The 15,481-nt window shown below is 43.0% G+C and overlaps 1 protein-coding gene across 5 annotated transcripts in view; it reads right to left on the bottom strand.

The window, feature by feature from the left end:
• LOC146816674 (adhesion G protein-coupled receptor F5-like) overlaps positions 1-15,481 on the bottom strand; it is a 788,188-nt gene that overhangs the window by 247,717 nt on the left and 524,990 nt on the right. The window contains exon 12 of one of the 5 annotated variants that reach the window (XM_085609155.1): positions 11,157-11,873. The exons of the other annotated variants lie outside the window; for them this stretch is intronic. Within the exon in view, the coding sequence (XP_085465281.1) occupies positions 11,802-11,873 (72 nt within the window). The 3' untranslated portion in view covers positions 11,157-11,801. Of the gene's footprint in view, positions 1-11,156; positions 11,874-15,481 lie in introns of those variants that run through there. 5 annotated transcript variants of the gene reach the window in all.

Here is a 15,481-nt window from a genome sequence, read left to right on the forward strand (position 1 = left end):
AGTAAAATACAATCTGTTTCAGATGTTCGTAATCTTTTGGATGTGTGTTCTGGTTCTACACAATTTTCACAAAATATCCAACAAGATGCTCAGGAATATTTAATGTATATGCTTACCATTTTTGAAAATGAAGGTGTAGAAATAGAAAATATTTTTGGCCTTTCTTACAAATGGGAACATTATTGTGAAAATTGCATGTATACATGTAGCACCAAGGTAGACACTGAGATATTTCTGTATTTAACATTACCAGACTGTAAATCAGTGTATTTTAATAAATTAGTTAAAGGTGCAAATCAAAACATGGAGTGTAGCCAATGTAAATCAGAAATGTTATCCACATTATTTTTAACAAAATATGGCAAATACATAATTTTAATGATGCAATGTTGTTCAGCTGACGGAAGAAAATTGGATACTTTAATAAAGCAATTTGTAGCAGCACAACTATCAATATCAGGAAGGACTTTTGTAGCAATTGCTATAATTTTCCATGATGGTCCTTCCACCACATCTGGACATTACACTGCCTATCTAAAATATAACAAAGGCTGGACACTTTGTAATGATTCCCAGTTGGTTTTCAAGCAATGTTTGCCTAGGGAATTACTAAATTCCTACCTAATATTTTTAAAGTCAAAGTTTTAGGAAGATAATTCATTCTCTGAGGAATTTATGATTATAATTTAATAGGACTACCATTGGACAATTTACATAAAAAAGGAGTGCAAAAATACCATTTGCACTCAAGGAAAGGTATATATTTGAATTATGGACTTTTTGGTGGTCATTGATTCGGGGAATATTCTATAGCAGCAACATTTACAGTTTTTATAAGTTAAAGTTATAAAATATTGTTAGCCGTAAGCATTTCATATATGTGTGATTTGTATTTTCTGGTATTTTACTGAGAATAGATTGTTGGTTTTTTTAACAATCTTTCTGATTGGTTTTTTTTTGCCCGCTGTTAAGTGATGAGTACGATTGAAATCACCATTTCTAGTGAAATTCAATATATTCTGAGAACAGCAAAAAAGGCAAACAAATTACTTTGTGGAAATTATGCTGTGTTGTAAAAAAATGTATTATTACTTGTGATAACAATTTTTTTCTTTTCTTTCACAGATCCTAATTTTAAAATAAGCAATTTACATCAATTTAGATTGCAAAGAAAATCTGAAAAAAATGTATACCATTTTTTATTTCTATTACTGTGAAGGTAAGTTTTACTAAGTATCAATATGCAGACTGGAGAGATCTACAAGAAGCTATAAAGTTTAAACACATTTTTAAAAACACTCTGTTTATACCTATGTAGTTTTGAAATCTGACCGTAATCAGATATCGTGTGACCTGCAAAAAAAGAGATTTGAGGGGTTCATAATATTTCCCATTGTGCCTATTGAAGGACCGCAATCTTTTCAATCATTCTTCCTTGAACATCTTTGCAGACAAAACTCTGTGCTTACCTTCTATCATTCGCAAGCAATTTTAAAAACAGAAATATGTCACTTTTTGTAACATAGTTATTGCGCAAGACACTCTTTCATATTTACAAAGAGAGGAAAAGGCACTCTGTGCACTTTTTCTACTCCATGTAAATACAACCTCATCATACACACCACTTTGCGTTGAAAGGGTGTTCTGTAAGTGTTGTTGTGCATGATTGCACTGAATACTCATAGAACAAGACACATCTCTAGATTTATCAGAAATCATAAATCTCGATATGTGTGTGAATGCTGCACCATTCTAAAATTGATGTAGGAAAGCACAACAAAGAGAATTGGTTTCATTTCTCCACATTTTTATATCTTCAATACGCTACTAATGCATTCATTCAGTCAATTACGTACTACACATACATTCATCTAAACTTTCACACACTAACAAAGAAATATAGCTCTTTTTTTAAACCAGGAAAGTTAGTTCTTAGAAGAACTTTTTTTTCTGCTTCTTTCTTCTTTTATATTTTTTTGGGGAGTTTTCTGAACAATGTTCAATTTTTTTTGGTTTTTCTGGGAAAAAAAGGAAAAAACATAACAGGAGGAACAAAACAATGAACTTCAGGGGAAAACCCCCCCCCAAAAAAACTAGCAATAGTGACTTTCTTGCCTACGGCAGATCAGATTGATAGACTGCTCCCCGTAGCATAAACTCGCATTGCATTTAACGCAGAGCACTTTCAAAAATTTAAATTGTGGACGGATGTCCAAATTTTGTGCTGAAGGATGCACTCTTGAAGTGCTCGGCTGCGATGAGTTGGAAGGAGCAAGAGCGACTCTCATCCTTCGGCATTCCTGCCGAGCAAGATTTACCTGATGAAGGGTCCTTAGGTGTTTCATCATGCTAGCTTTTCCGCATGAGTATTTTTTGTTAGGATCCCCTCGAGACAGCACTCTCTGGCAGGTCTTGCACGTCACCAAGGTGGCATTGGTCTTCGTTTGCCCCTCAGGATAGGTAAAACATTTCCACACCACAGATGAAAAACATGGTTGGCGTGGTGGCTCTTCCAAAAAATCATCCTCAGATGTATGAGGAGATGCAGGAGATGCCTGCTGCCCTGAAGCCATTATTTGTTCTGAAAAAAGTTTGAGCTAAGTAAATCTTAGTCAAAAAAGCTTCTTCTCTGCAAAGAGATGCTCTTCCAAAGAAGGTCAAAGAAGAATGATTGAAATGGGTGGGGTCTTTCAATAGTTAGAACAGGAACTGTAATGAACCAATCTAATCTCTTTTTTTGCAGGTCAATGGGATCCGCGCACCCTGCGCTTACGCAGCACGCACACAGCGCGCATCCGCAAAATTGAATTTAAAAGGAATATAGGATTAGATGTAAAAATATATTACTTTTAAGAGTAGTTTAGAGTTTGTCTTCAATTAATGTTCACATGAAATACATATATATGTTTTTTTAAATGTTAAATATTTCGCGGGAGCCGCGCACCCACCGCGTCATACATGCATATGACGCATCGCGGAAGCGCGGAAGCGTCGCGTAACGTACACGGTACGTGTCGCGTATAGGCTTGGAGTCGCGTACCGGTAGCATTGCAATCGCGCATCAAACACGTACCCAACGCATACCGTGCGCAGATGCTTTTGCGTAGGGATCGAGAACGGTGCGCATAGGGTGCGCGGATCCCAAAAAAATGGAGAAAAAAAAATATAAAATAGCATTTTGAAAATATAGTTTAAAAAATATTTTTGAAAATATAAAAAATATTTTTTAAAAACCCAATAAAAACAAATATTATTTTTTAATTTTTAAAAGAATTAATTGAAAAAATGAGTGAAAAAAATGGTGAGAATTTAAAAAAAAAAAAGATAATTCATGAAATTGACACACTGAAATTGAAAAATATAGAAAATCATTAAACATGATATCTTTAGAGATAAGTTATAGATAGGAATTAGCATTTAAAAAACCTTTAAAATTCACTAAAAAAAACCATAGGTTTCAAGCACGTTATAGTTAGGAATTGGCATTTAAAAAATCCTTTGAAATTCACTGAAAAAAACATAGGTTTCAGGGGCGTTATAGTTAGGAATTGGCATTTAAAAAACTGAAATTACCTGAAAAAACCATAGGTTTCAGGGGCGTTATAGTTAGCTGGACATTTCCCTCGTACAAAACCCTAGAAATTACCCCGTTATAGTTAGTACAGCTAACTATAACTCGCGCCCCCGCAATGCACTGCTGATGACGTCACATAGTACATCACTCATGACATGGTCAGTGACATCACTGATGACATCACTGATGACATCTCAAATGACATCACTGATGACATCACTGATGACATATCAAATGACATCACTGATGACATCACTGATGACGTCATCCATGTGATAAATTAGTGCATCTTCTCACACCCTTTGATATACCCAATGAAAATTTCAGACGTACATTCTCAAAACCATAGACACTCCAATACCAATAACTACATACCCACTCATTGACTCTTAGGTCTACACACACATCCACTCACTCACCTGTACAGTCACTCATACTTACAGTCACTCAGTACAGGACTATCATATACACCTCTATAGACACTGACACACCACCAATCATCCATAGAGGTACTCACACACTTAGTCATTCATGCAAATAATTATTCACACTTCCATTTACTCATCTATCCAGTTATACTCACACAAGTTCACTTACTCATAAAAATACTACCACATTCTTACGCTCTTATACAATTACTGATACAAGCACACACTCATCCATACAGCCACTCACAATCACACACTCTCACATATAGCAGTTATATACTCTTACACACATATATACTGCCTTACACATATGTAGTTACTCACACATGTACCACTGAGATATACATTCAATCACTAACACACCCATACATACACTCACCCAACCATACAGTCCATCACAGATGCACTCTTAAAACCATGCACCCATAGAATCACCCACTCGCACATCTATGCACAGAGTCACACACACCCCACCCACACAAACACCCAGGCACCCATACAGATACTCAGACAACCAATCAATAACCCATATAGACACTCATATAGCTATTCACAAAACCATGCAGCCACTTATACACCAACAGACAGACAGATACAGACATTCACACAGTTTAGTCACACATCTGCAGTAAGATACGTTTAATGACTCACTTATAGAGTCAGTCACGCACCTACTAAATTATCCATTCACACACTTATACACCCACTCATTCTTCCATAGGCCTTTCCCTATATATATTAAACATATGTAAACTTTACAGAAACACAGACTCACTGGAATGAATGAATGAATGAAGTTAAATTTATATAGCGCATGGCTACCCTGAGGCCTCCCAGTGCTGTTGGACAGATGAAGCAGGTCAGCAGGTCGATTAGAGCGATGTCTTAAAAAGGTGGGTTTTTAGGAGTTTACGGAAGGCTAACAGATTTTTTTCCATCCGCAGAGTATCGGGAAGCACATTCCAGAGTTTAGGGACATTGAATGAGAAGGAGCATCCACCCCATCTTGATCTTCGTATTAGCTTTGGAGTGGCCAAAAAAGAAGAGATGGACCGAAGATTCCTAGCGGGTTGATAGGGGGTGATAAAGGAATTGGTGATGCTAGGGCCATTTTTCCAAAAGGCTCTATGGGCCAGGCACATAGCTTTGAACTGTATCCTGGCTGAGATTGGGAGCCAGTGTAGGTTCCTAAGGGCTGGCTTGGCAGATTGCCAACGGGGTACTTGAAGGAGAAGACAGGCAGCACAGTTCTGAGCTGTTTGTAATTTATGAATAGTGAATTTGGGGGCTCCCAGGTATAGAGCATTCCCGTAGTCAAGGCGAGAGAGTATAAGGGCCTGTACCATTATCCTTCTTGCCTGAAAGGACAGAAGAGGGATGATTTTTCGTAGCATTCTCAACAAGCCATAACAGGTGGCTGATAGCTTAGAGGCATGGTGATTGAAGTCGAGAGAACCATCAAGCCACATGCCAAGACTCTTGATCTGGGCCTTAGGAACCGGGGCTGTGCCAAGACAGACTGAAGTATACAACATGAAAGTGACAAAGCTGTTCCTAAAGGTAGGGGGGGGGAGGGGGAGGACGGCGTACCATGTAAAGGGGATTTATTCTTTTGGATATTGGAACCCTCACACAGCCATCAGGATATCGTGAATCACGTACCCTTCAGGATGTAATGTAACATCATCGGGCTGCTCCTACGTCGAGCCGGCTGGTGCAATACCCGACGGGCTCTTGTTTAGAGAGCACTCTTGTGGAGATCTTTATATCCAAGATAGCCGATAGTTGAAGTGGGAGTATGGGGCTCTTTGATAATGTAGATGAATAGACAATGGTTGTTTATTAAAATAGGGGAGGGAGTGCTATCTCAACAGTTTTATTATGATGCCTCCTCACCTAATTAAAATTGTGAGGTAAAGTGTTAGTAACTCAGGTCAATGTTCTGGGTTGTCTACACTGCCTCATCATGGTCAACATGTTTCTCGCTACAAATGAGGTGTAGTCATGCGATTCTTCAGGACCTAAAAAAGGAATCTATCTACATATATATACAGACTGAGTTGTATGATTAACAAAAAGCATTCTCATATACAGCTGGTATTTTACCTGCGGCTCGGTCTACCTGTATGGAATAAGGGAGACCAAAATCATTATAGAACGCTTAATTACAATCTTAGTTACCTTACATGGTGCGGATAGTACGTGCATTTAGGGTGATGGTGCACATACTGTGTTTAGGGAGGAAAAAATATATATTAAAACCACACAAAAGCCACGTGAAGTGATCACTCCAAGAGTGTTAAAAACAGCAATTAGTGGACTTACCCTATATACTCCATAGGATAAGACACTGCAGTCCCTGGTAGGCTACGCAAGGAGTTCCTTGCGTTCTGTAACAGCATATGGGAGGAGCTCATTGGAAAACAGGTTTGATGAATAAACACAGTACTCCGGGGTCATTAACACCCCTTCTCTTGCGTTGAATATTCACAATTAATATTGTTGCGTTTATTAGAGCTCTAAAGAGGTTCACTGTTGGATGTGGGGTTAGTCAAAGAAAGCTCAGAATACCCTTTTTGTAACAGTCAGTCGTAAAAGGGGATGTGTTCATAAAAGTGAAAGTGAGAAAGGGACTAGCGGAGGAAATAAGCATCGAATCTCCGCGTTCTGGTGGTTCCCTCGTTGCTTTCATGCGGACGGGGACTCAAGCTCTGTCCTAATGTGATCTGTGTGATCACGTTGATCTATGGGGAGTAAAGGCTTTGATTTGCAACCCTGCTACGTGAGTGATTCCTATGTGTAGATATAGGCTTAACCCCAGCCAATGGTCATGGTATGTAGATGTGAAAAACCATCCAAAAGGTTAAGCGTGGCGGTGCTAAAAACGCTATCGTTTAAGAAAAGAAGAATTACGACCATATAGTCATACTTACAGACACGCCGAGTCCGTGTCGCCCGTAGACCTACCCCGCACTACCAGGACTGGGAGGTGGGGCTAGGAAGTCTCGCGTTGGTATAAAAAGGGGAATCACGTCACCACATGGGCGGAAGTGGATGCGCTGGTGTTACTTGATTGTGTGAAGTACAAGTTTGGTTCAATGTAGCCACCATATTGGGAGAGGATTGAGAAGCGATATGCTAGCGATAGAACCATATAGCGGGTGCGCATATGTTGTTAATGCCATCTCCAAATGGGTGTTTACAATGCTTGCTTCACTAAAAAGGTGGGGGGGGAAGGAAGCGCTGGTGTAGTTTGCTACATGTGAAGCGCAGGAATATTTCACGTTGCCGCAATAATGGGGAAGTATTAAGAGTGCCAGAGATAAATTCATGTGGTAGTGGTATATACGCTGTTATTACCATATTTGCGGCTTGACATTGTAAACATATGTGAAAAACCATGCGTGGTCGGCCATTGTATTCAATTTGTTAAATTACAGAGAGTCTGTTGAATCGGTTTTGACCCCTGAACATTCAAGGAATTGAGATGGTGGCATGTGGAAGGTCTATACTGTCACTTTCATGTTGTATACTTCGGGCATACTTAGCTGGACCTCTCTCTCTCAAAAGCCCATTTGGCCCCCCCTTCTTTGCTGATCCAAGACAGACTGGCCATGAAGAAGTGAAGAGAGAGTAGATGGAAGGGCGAGGGTTGCCCAGGAACATAATTTTGGTTTTGTCCCCGTTGAGCTTAAGGCAGGAGAGTTCCATCCATTCGGCTACCGCCTCTAGACAGGAACCTAGAGTGCAGGATGATCCTTCACGGTTGTTTAGTGACACTACTAACTGCGTGTCATCTGCATAGGTGATGATTTTAAGGCCGAACGGATGTACAATTTCCGCCAGGGGGCTCAGGTAAATATTGAATATTGTAGGGCTCAAGGCGGAGCCGTGTGGGACCCCGCAGCTCAGAGGTAGCCGGGTGGAGGCTATTTCTCCTTCAAAGATTTGGAAGAAACGATCACTGAGGAAGGACTGAAACCAGGTTAGTGCCGTGCCTGTCACTCCCACGTTTTTGAGACGATGAGACAGAATGTTATGGTTGGCAGTATCAAAAGCGGCACTAAGGTCTAGAAGAATGATTGCCGCGGTGCCTCCCTGGTCCAGTAACCTTCTCGCCTCCTCTGTTACTGCTAATAAAGCACGTTGGGGACGAAAGCCTGTTTGGGACTTGTGTAACAGGTGGTCGGGTTCCAAATAGTCCACCAGGATGGAGTTGATGTGTTTCTCAATCAGCTTGCTCAACCAAGGGAGAAGGGAGATAGGGCGATAGTTGGCCAGGTTGGATTGGTCAAGGTTAGGCTTCTTCAATAGGGCTCTAACCATTGCACATTTCCATATAGAAGGTACCATGCCGGTGGTGATGGAGGAGTTCAAGATCGAGAATTACTGGACGAATAGAGTTAATAACTATAACAAGAGAATGCGGGGGGCAGGATCAGAGGGGGAGCCTGAGGTAACCCGGGAAATGATAGAGTCCAATGTTTCTGCATCTAAGATGGGAAATCGCTCCAATGAGCATTGAGAGTTAGAATGAGAACCTCTCGTTCTGGTAGCCATAGGGCTTATCAGTGTAGTTGGAAAGGACAAATAAATCTTTTGAATTTTTTGATAAAAAAGACTGCCAGTTTATTGCACCGGGTAAGTGCTCCATCAGTAGTAGGAGGTTTCTGAGGTAAGGTGATAAGTGATTTGGCTATCCGAAAAATCTCCTTGGGAGAATTAGCGGCCGTAGCTATTTTCTCCGTAAAGAATGCAGTTTGAGCACGTTTGATTTCTGATTTGTAACTCCTCTCTGTAGACAAGTTTACTAGCCTCAGAGAAGTTGTATCTCCATCTTCTTTCCAGTCTTCTACATGACTGATTTTGCTCCCTCAGTTTAGGAGAGAACCATGGAGCTGTTTTCAATCTGCATTTCCTATGGGTATGTTCTCTGAGAAGTAATAGAAATTCCCCTGTTATGGTTAGCTCCACTAACTATAACTCGGGCCCCCGCAATGCAGTGCAGTGATGTCACTGACCATGTCATGAATGATGTAATATGTGACATCATCAGCAGTGCATTGCGGGGGTGTGAGTTATAGTAAGCTGAACTAACTATAACGGGGGAATTTCTATGGTTTTGTACGAGTGAAATGTCCAACTAACTATAAAGTCAATGAAACCTATGGTTTTTGCAGTGAATTTCAATGTTTTTTTAAAGGCTAATTTCTAATTATAATGTGCCTGAAACCTATGTTTTTGTTAGTGATTTCAATGGTTTTTTAAATGCTAATTTCTAACTTTGCTTACAAAGTTAGGACATGTGAAGAAAGAGGACGAAAAGCGCAGAAAGAAGAAAGACAAATTCAGAAAGAGGCAACAGAAGTCCAGAAAGACAAAGAAAACTGCAGGAAGAAGCAAGGGATGTGTAGAAAGAACCAACAGAGGAGCAGAAACTCCTCTTGCACCCCCAACTTTTTAGTGATGGGTACTGGTGGTAACGGACTCTGATTAACCAGGACCGGAGCCAGTGCTATGCTAAAAGACACTTAGAATACAGTGAAACCACATACACTAGGGAACACTATGCATTGGGGTACCCATGTAATTAGCACAACCTCCTCTGTATTTGCCATGAGTTAGTGCCTGGGTCACATAGGTAGTGACTGGATGATTAGAGTGCATGGTGATTTTAACTGCTTGGGTTTTGGCAGAGTGATTTGATAGGTACATGATGCTGGATGGATGATTTGAGGAGTGCATGGGTAGTGACAGAGGTATTTCTAGAGTGCTTGGGTACAACCTGGGTAATTGGAGGAGTAAATCAGTACTGTGTAGGTGGTTAGAGGTCTGCATGGGTAGTGCACAGGGGATTGTAGCAGTGCATGTGTTAGTGCCTGGGTCATTCCATGAGTACATGGGTACTGACTGGAAGATTAGAGTACTGCAAAGAGAGTGCATGGTGAATTTATAAGTGCTTGGGTTATGGTGGAGTGATTGGATAAGTACATGGTGCTGGCTAGGTGGTTGAAAGAGTGCATGAGTACTGACAGGGCGATGGCTGGACTGCATGGGTAGTGCTCAGAGGATTGTAGCAGTGCATGTGTTAGTGCCTGGGTCATTGCATAAGTAAATGGGTACTGATTGGATGATTAGAGTACTGCAAGGACAGTGCATGGTGAATTTATAAGTGCCTGGGTTTTGGCGGAGTGATTGGATAAGTACATAGTGCTCGCTGGGTGATTGCAGTAGTGCATGGGTAGTGACAGGCCGATGGGTGGACTGCATGGGTACTGCTCAGGGTATTGTAGCAGTGCATGAGTTAGTGCATGGGTCATTGCATGAGTGCATGTGTAGTGACTGGATGATTAGAGTGCTGCAAGGAGAGTACATGGTGAATTTATAAGTGCTTGGGTTTAGGCGGAGTGATTGCAGAAGTACACACATGTCACTTCAGGCCCCGCCCCACCCTTCACCACTGTGCAAACGCTCCCCCTGGTGAGTTTTAATTTGGGGGATTAATTCCCCTTGAATCCTGAGGGTCCCTGGGGGCCAACTAGCCCACCAGGTACCTCCAGTAAGCGCCACAGAGCTGCGTTTCAGTTGAACCAAGTCACAAGAAAACATGCATGTCAGCAGCTCCCCGTGTGGAAAAGCAATGCCGGTTCCCGCAGGAGTCAGGGAGCCGGTGGGACCGTGGGGGAATTGGGGTCACCCACGGTTCCCAACTGAAAGGCCAGGCCCCGGGGGATGAGGTCCCCAGGCCCATGGATGGCCTAGGAGAGGGGCCAAAGGCCCCCCTTCCTTAATTAGAAAAACAAAAAAGAGGCACAGCACCAGGGGATGGGGTCCCTGGGGCTAATAGAGGCCACAGGAGGGGGGCCACGTGGCCCCCCTACATTTAAAAAAAAAAGAATTATGGCCATACCCCTGGGGATGGGTCCTGTGAGAAGTTGGCATGATATATGATGTCACTAATTCAAGTGTACACCTTGTATCAGTCCAAACAACCCTTATGGTGATTGGTTGTAAAGTCAACCTTATAGACCAGCTATCCTAGTGGTAGCATGGACAAGAGCAGTCTTAGGCTAAACTCTGTATGGCATGTGAAGACAGCTGTTATACCATTTGTAACCCCTTGAATATCAAATGAAAGGACACCACAACAGATATATAAAAATAGAATGTATTTATTCTAAGTCAAAACACCCTCAGCACTCTTTATGAGATTCGAGGTAAGTACAACACAATCTTATTCAAGCATACATAAGTCACACAGGTAAGTAATACAGTTAGGCCCTAGGGGCCACGCAAACCATATACTAAGTAAGTGCTATAAGAACCACTGTCACGAACACAGGATAGGCCTAGGCCTAGGGAATCGCTGGGGCTACACTACACTTCCAGGAATTAGGAAGTAGGAGGCCAACGGGATTCAGGTGAAATAGTGATAGTTAGAAATTAAGAGTTTTAGGACACTTCTGAAGTAGCTAGGAGTTCGAGACTTGGAAATTAGACCCTAGGATAGTCAATACCCTTGTGAGCACCGGAGTACTCAAGTTACCTAGCCCACGGGCTTCGGGTGCATAGGTGTGAACTTGCATCGGGTTTTGTCGTTGACTCCTATGGATGCCTGGAGAAAAGTTGCTGACAGGCAGTCAGTGAAGAGTGTCCGGTGGATTCCGAGGATGGAATCAAGAAGAAGGAGTCCTGCCAGAAGAAGGGACAGAGTCTAGGCCACCAGCCCAGGACCAGGAGGGAACCAGGAAGGAGCCAGGTGATGTCGTGAAGATGCAGGTGAAGAGGTGAAGCTTGTCTCAGCAGCCACGGGTACCAGGAGGCGTCGAGGATGACCAGAACCAGGAGGTTTTTATAGGAAAACAGTGGTTCTGTCGGGTATGAGTAAAACAATTACTTTGTTGAAAAAATGAATCAAGGAAAAGAAGGGAATCAATCAAGTTGACCACACAATTTCAAAGTACAAATCACGATCAGGCTTGATTTGAAGCATACGATGTCATTCTTTATATATAAATTGCATCATTTATATGAAAGAGCACAAATGACATTTGTAATGCAAGGTTACCAAAGTAGTAAACTGTAGAGTGAGTCAGTGAATTTGTGACAAGGTGACATAGGTGACCGAATTGTGCATAGTATATACAGTGAACAAATGCAGAAAAAACTTTTTATGTACACAATATACATGAGGAGGGCCAGTATCGAGGAAAATCACAATGACACTGTTTCACGGATAAATCAAAACATATATTGAAAACAGGTCTTGGACTGGTCCTAACAATTATCGTCGACGTTTCAACCCAATATAAGCGACTTTGAATCGTCATGTAGGGTCTTCATCAGGACATTAAAACAAACGATGGCAACCTGCAAGAGCAAGTAAAGTACGTATCAATACTGTGATGTGTGACCATTTTAATGTGTGGTCCCGAATAATGAATGCCATCACTCACCTAGCCGGTGGTCTAGGAAGGCCTGGCAGACAAACGTTCACGCGTAGAAATACAGAGCGCCTCAACCGATGTAATCTCTGTAAGTCAAAGTAAAGCGCGTGATGCCGTCAATAACCAACACAGAGACTGCGTCTTCAAAATGTGAGGTTACGATTAGAAGTAACCTCTATTTAAACCGATTCGGGAAATTAAGCGCTGCAATCATCGGTTTACGGAAAACAACTACAGTGCTCAAAGAGACGCTCACCTTAACCGGCGTTGTTCTTACAAGTAAGGCGGACTCCGGTGGATCAAATGCGTCGGAACCGATCCGAGATATAATTCCTATTATTATCTGGAAGGATAAACATTCAATGAGGTATTGTTCACGACCGGGTAGAGCCGAGAGCACTGGATTGGGGAATGATTGCTTACTTGGGAAGAGAGGGAGCAAAGCGATCACGACTCACGCTGCAGCACCTCCTGTCTCAGTCGGAGGAAGCCGCAACTGACAGACAGGCTGCTACATGAAGGTGAGCGGGGCAGTCCTGTCTGACGTAGCCGGAGTGACGTGTCAGGAGGGTTGCCTAGCAACCACGGTCGCTTCGAGGAACTGAGGCAGCTGGGGCAGAGCGCGCGCTAAGCTGACGTAGACTGACAGGCAATATGTCAATCAGCAGAGTTAACTTAATTAATCTGTGAACGGACATGTGGAGATATGCATTAATGCTAGAACGTGTGGGCTACTCTCGCATGTAGGAGGTGATGAGGCAAATGGATGTGAAGTGATATGCCGAGGGGGTATCTGGCAGCTGTGTTCACAACTAAAAACAGCCGATATTCGTACGGAGTTAAAACGAAAGTCATTCGGGCAGTTTCAGAAAATGTGTTCAGTTGTGTATATTCATATTCATCGAGGTACATGATGACAATGATATCGCGGAAAAAACATAAGTCATTGTTTACATCACATGTGTTCAATAGGACAACTATTAGGAACAACAAGCTCAAAGACATAAATTGAATGCAGTTTGAGGTCCGTCTCAGAACCCCACGTGAGAGTGCCTGTTTATAACAAAGTTTGTCAAGATGAAATTGTGAATGACTCGTATATACAAACTACCGATGAGCCTAAGGTTATGCAATACAGGGTATAAGGAGAAGTATCATAATTGCCCCATCTCCCTGGATGTTTCCTCGAGGCTATTAAGACCTTCCTGGACAGTATTGAGGAAATTAATCCATCTACATTCCTTTCTCTTCAGATTCACAGCCATTGACCCCCCTCTTGGCGCAAGACTGACCTTTTCTAGCACCCACCATTTCAATTCTTCAGGTTGATGGCTTAGTGCCAGAAAATGATCCACCATGGGGGCCCCTTGTGTTTTGCATCTGATGCGGCTCATGTGTTGTAGTATCCTCACTTTTATTTTTTGTGTTGTTTGTCCCACATATAGGAAATCACAAGGACATCTTATCACATTAACCAGGAGGTGACCTGTCCCATGAAGGCTCTTGCTGTCGGCGGTGTCGATGTCGAGTTAGGACCCAACAAGCCTTGGCAAGCGTAACCCACGCAAGATGGAGGACTTGCTTCTGTCGCAGACCAGGAAGGTCTGGGGTGCTTCCCTTTCACAGGGGAGCGAGTGCCTGTCTGGAGGAGCCGGACCAGCAAAGAAAAATAGCAGGTTCGTCGTCACAGAGATCACTAGCCAACAAGCCAGCAACCAGACAACGCATCGAGCAGCTCAGGTGCAGAAGGGCCCCACGCAGAACACGTGAAGTGTGGTGAGCTGATCTTCTTTGCAGATGGTGCTCGGGAGTGGGGCTTCTCAATTCCCCAAGCACAACCTCGAGGGATCCTCAGAAGTCGCGCTAGTCAGTTACTAGCCACTTTTCCCAAGTCCCTCGTCGCCTCCACGGGTCTCAGCTTTGCTGTAGATGTGGATCTGGTTCAGAGGTGTCTGGAAGTCATGGCGCTGGTCAGTCTCTGCAGTCGTCCCTCGTAGGATCAGTCGCAAAGCAAGCAGTGGTCGCTGGATGGTGCCTGGTTGCCCAGGGTGGTCACTCCTTGGCCACAAGGGAGATTCCTCAGTCTTCTTCCTGAGGTCGAATGTCGAAGGTCCAGAGTTTCTGTACAAGTTGCAGATTTTCAGGGTAATCTAATTGTGCAGGGCTCAGCTACCTCCTAATATACTAGGCTAATGGGCTGGGCTACCTGCAAGGTCCCTCCTATGGGTGGGACCAGGAAGGGGGGTGGCTACTCCCCTTTCCTTTGTCCAGTTTCGCGCCACAGCTGGGGCTGGAGTGCCCCAGGACCAGTTTGAACTGGACTATGCATGGGACACCTTGTGTGCCCCAGGCAGTGTCTCGTTTCTTTCATTCCTCCCTGCCCCAATACACTAAGTCCTGTCTGGGGTGGTGCTAGCACCTCCCAAGGCAGGAAACCTATTGTCCAAGCCTCCCTCGCTGGAAGGACTCCCAGCAGCAGGAGGTCAGACTTGTGTCTGTGGCAGCAGCATCCATTTTGTGATGCTGGGGCTCTGGTTAACTTTAACCGGTTAAGTAGGGTTTAACTTGTCTTTTCCCTCTAGAAGGGCGGAATAATATCCTCATCCCTAGAAATGGTATGGGGGTATTATTCCAAAGTGTTAGACACCTTACACGACCTGTTTCGATACAGCCAAACCATAGTTACCATAACCGTTTAAGATTATAAGGCACTTAAGAGTATATGGTAGGCGATATCATAGAACAGCTATAAGGACATGGTTCCGAAAGCTGCAGACAGGCTCAGCTCATGCTAAAGCACCATCTCACATGTTACCAAGCACTCTGCCTCCAGGATTGTTAAGGCCTGCCATAGGAGTGACTGATAGGTACACATGTGTCTATTGTGATGGTAGATATAGGTATACTATAACAAAGCAAGGAGTGATTACACAACCCTGCCCCAGCTGAGTGATCAGCCAGTTGTGTCTAATTGGGAGGCCAGGCCAGGGGTGGCATAATACTTGCTGCAGCCCCTGGTAGGCCTAGGGTAC

This window comes from Triturus cristatus, chromosome 6, assembly GCF_964204655.1.
Source record: "Triturus cristatus chromosome 6, aTriCri1.1, whole genome shotgun sequence".
NCBI lineage: Eukaryota > Metazoa > Chordata > Amphibia > Caudata > Salamandridae > Triturus > Triturus cristatus.